Below are 1660 nucleotides of genomic sequence, written 5' to 3'. Positions count from 1 at the left end.
GTGTGGCTGACTCTTAACTTTTATAAAGAATATCTCTTTGGATTTGAGACTTTAGTCTTTGCAAATTTACAGATCTTCTTTATGCACCAAGAGCTTGTAACACTCCAAAGAGAAAGGAAAAAATGAAATCGCATCATATGACCCCTTTAAGGGATTTGCCACTGATGATTAAAACGGGAGTTTTGAGCAGTGTAGTAGCGCTTGTTGTTTGTAATTTCTCCAATCACAAATGCAGACATGGTTTTAGGTTTATGGCTCTGGACCCGACCAAGTCCATGGTTGACACCCTCTCATTAGCATGTTGTGCAGAGGAAAAATAAATGCGGGACTACATTCAGAAATAAATGAGTGATTAAAAGAAAGCAGTTAGGATGAGTTTAGCATTTCCTTAAACATTTTCCATTTGGCCACCAATTTATTTTATTTATTTGACTACTTTCATCACACATTTAATTATTTATATATCTATTTACACACATTTATTTATTTATCTGCTTATTTATTTATTTTTAATTTCTGCAGGTTTGGTCCTCCATATTTTTCTACCCCTGAACGAAAAACGAAAAATTAAGCTGAATTCTTGTTTTTCGTTTCTTGGAGAAAAAGAAATGGGAAAAAAACGAAAAAGAAGCTGTTTTCTAATTTTTCTACTATCAATATTAAATCAAAAAACGAGTGAACGCTCGATTCCTGATTTTGGTTTTCTAATTTCAAAAGGAAAATCCGTTGGCCGCCAAGTACACGGACCTTCTTTATACAAGAAAGCACTGTCCTCTCATTACAGAAGATGGAGATTAATTGTTATTATAATGTACGGCAGTGTGCTTTTAATCATAAGAGAAAACATTTATGGAAGTGTGATAGAAATTTGCAAAACAGAACCTATGGAAGATTTAGAGTAACATTAAACCTCTAAAAAAAAATCAAGGATAGAATCCCAATCCCTCCCCAAACTAACAGCTGTGATGTCACGCTTGGCATGGTTTTGGCCATTGGCTGTGCCTCACTCCAGCTCCTCCAGAGGATCCGTAAGAAACGAGCCTGGATCCTGCTCCTGTAAGTTGATGGCAACGTTTAAATGCCCCAAATACTCGGAGGCGAAGCAGAATGCTGAGGAGAGACGCATCTCGATCTTATCAGGAGGTAATGAAAGTCGTGTGTGAAATGCGGTTAGATCCTGCAGGACTCCTTCATCTGCTTGAGCTCGCGATCATAGTAACGCAGGAAGTGTAGTCATGTGATAACAGCTGACCGCTGCTCTTTATTGCAGCTGGGCGTATAGACAGATATGAGGCACGAAATACTGTCATATATACATTAACTCTGTGCATCCGTATAAGTGTTTTATTAAAATGACACTTGTTGCATTGTAGTTCAATGGTGAGGACTGTGCTGGGCCACTTGGGTCTGATCAGAATAATGATGTTTCTGAAGTGGAGCAAGATCAAGCCAGCTGTGACCCTTCACCAGGTCTGAACTTATTTCCTACAAATATGACAGTAATAAATAATTGTTTTCTGTGTATATCGATCTAGCTTTATATGTAGATTTATGTATGTAGACACCAGACAGAAATCCTATGGTTATATTCTGAGATTTTGGTGATTATTTATTGATTTTTATAATGCATGTATTTATATATATATATATATATATATAT

General features: G+C 36.6%; 1 protein-coding gene across 1 annotated transcript in view; it reads left to right on the top strand.

Moving 5' to 3' along the window:
* Nucleotides 1–972: 972 nt before the first annotated feature.
* LOC107586884 (transmembrane protein 206-like) overlaps nucleotides 973–1660 on the top strand; it is a 12097-nt gene continuing 11409 nt past the window's right edge. Inside the window, exons 1-2 of the mRNA XM_016274432.1 lie at nucleotides 973–1143; nucleotides 1374–1470. Coding sequence (XP_016129918.1) covers nucleotides 1108–1143; nucleotides 1374–1470 — 133 coding nt within the window. The 5' untranslated portion in view covers nucleotides 973–1107. The remainder of the gene's footprint in view (nucleotides 1144–1373; nucleotides 1471–1660) is intronic.

The sequence above is a fragment of the Sinocyclocheilus grahami genome, unplaced genomic scaffold, assembly GCF_001515645.1.
Source record: "Sinocyclocheilus grahami isolate Dianchi unplaced genomic scaffold, SAMN03320097.WGS_v1.1 scaffold86.1, whole genome shotgun sequence".
In the NCBI taxonomy this organism is placed as follows: domain Eukaryota; kingdom Metazoa; phylum Chordata; class Actinopteri; order Cypriniformes; family Cyprinidae; genus Sinocyclocheilus; species Sinocyclocheilus grahami.
This window is presented reverse-complemented; position numbering and strand designations above follow the sequence as displayed.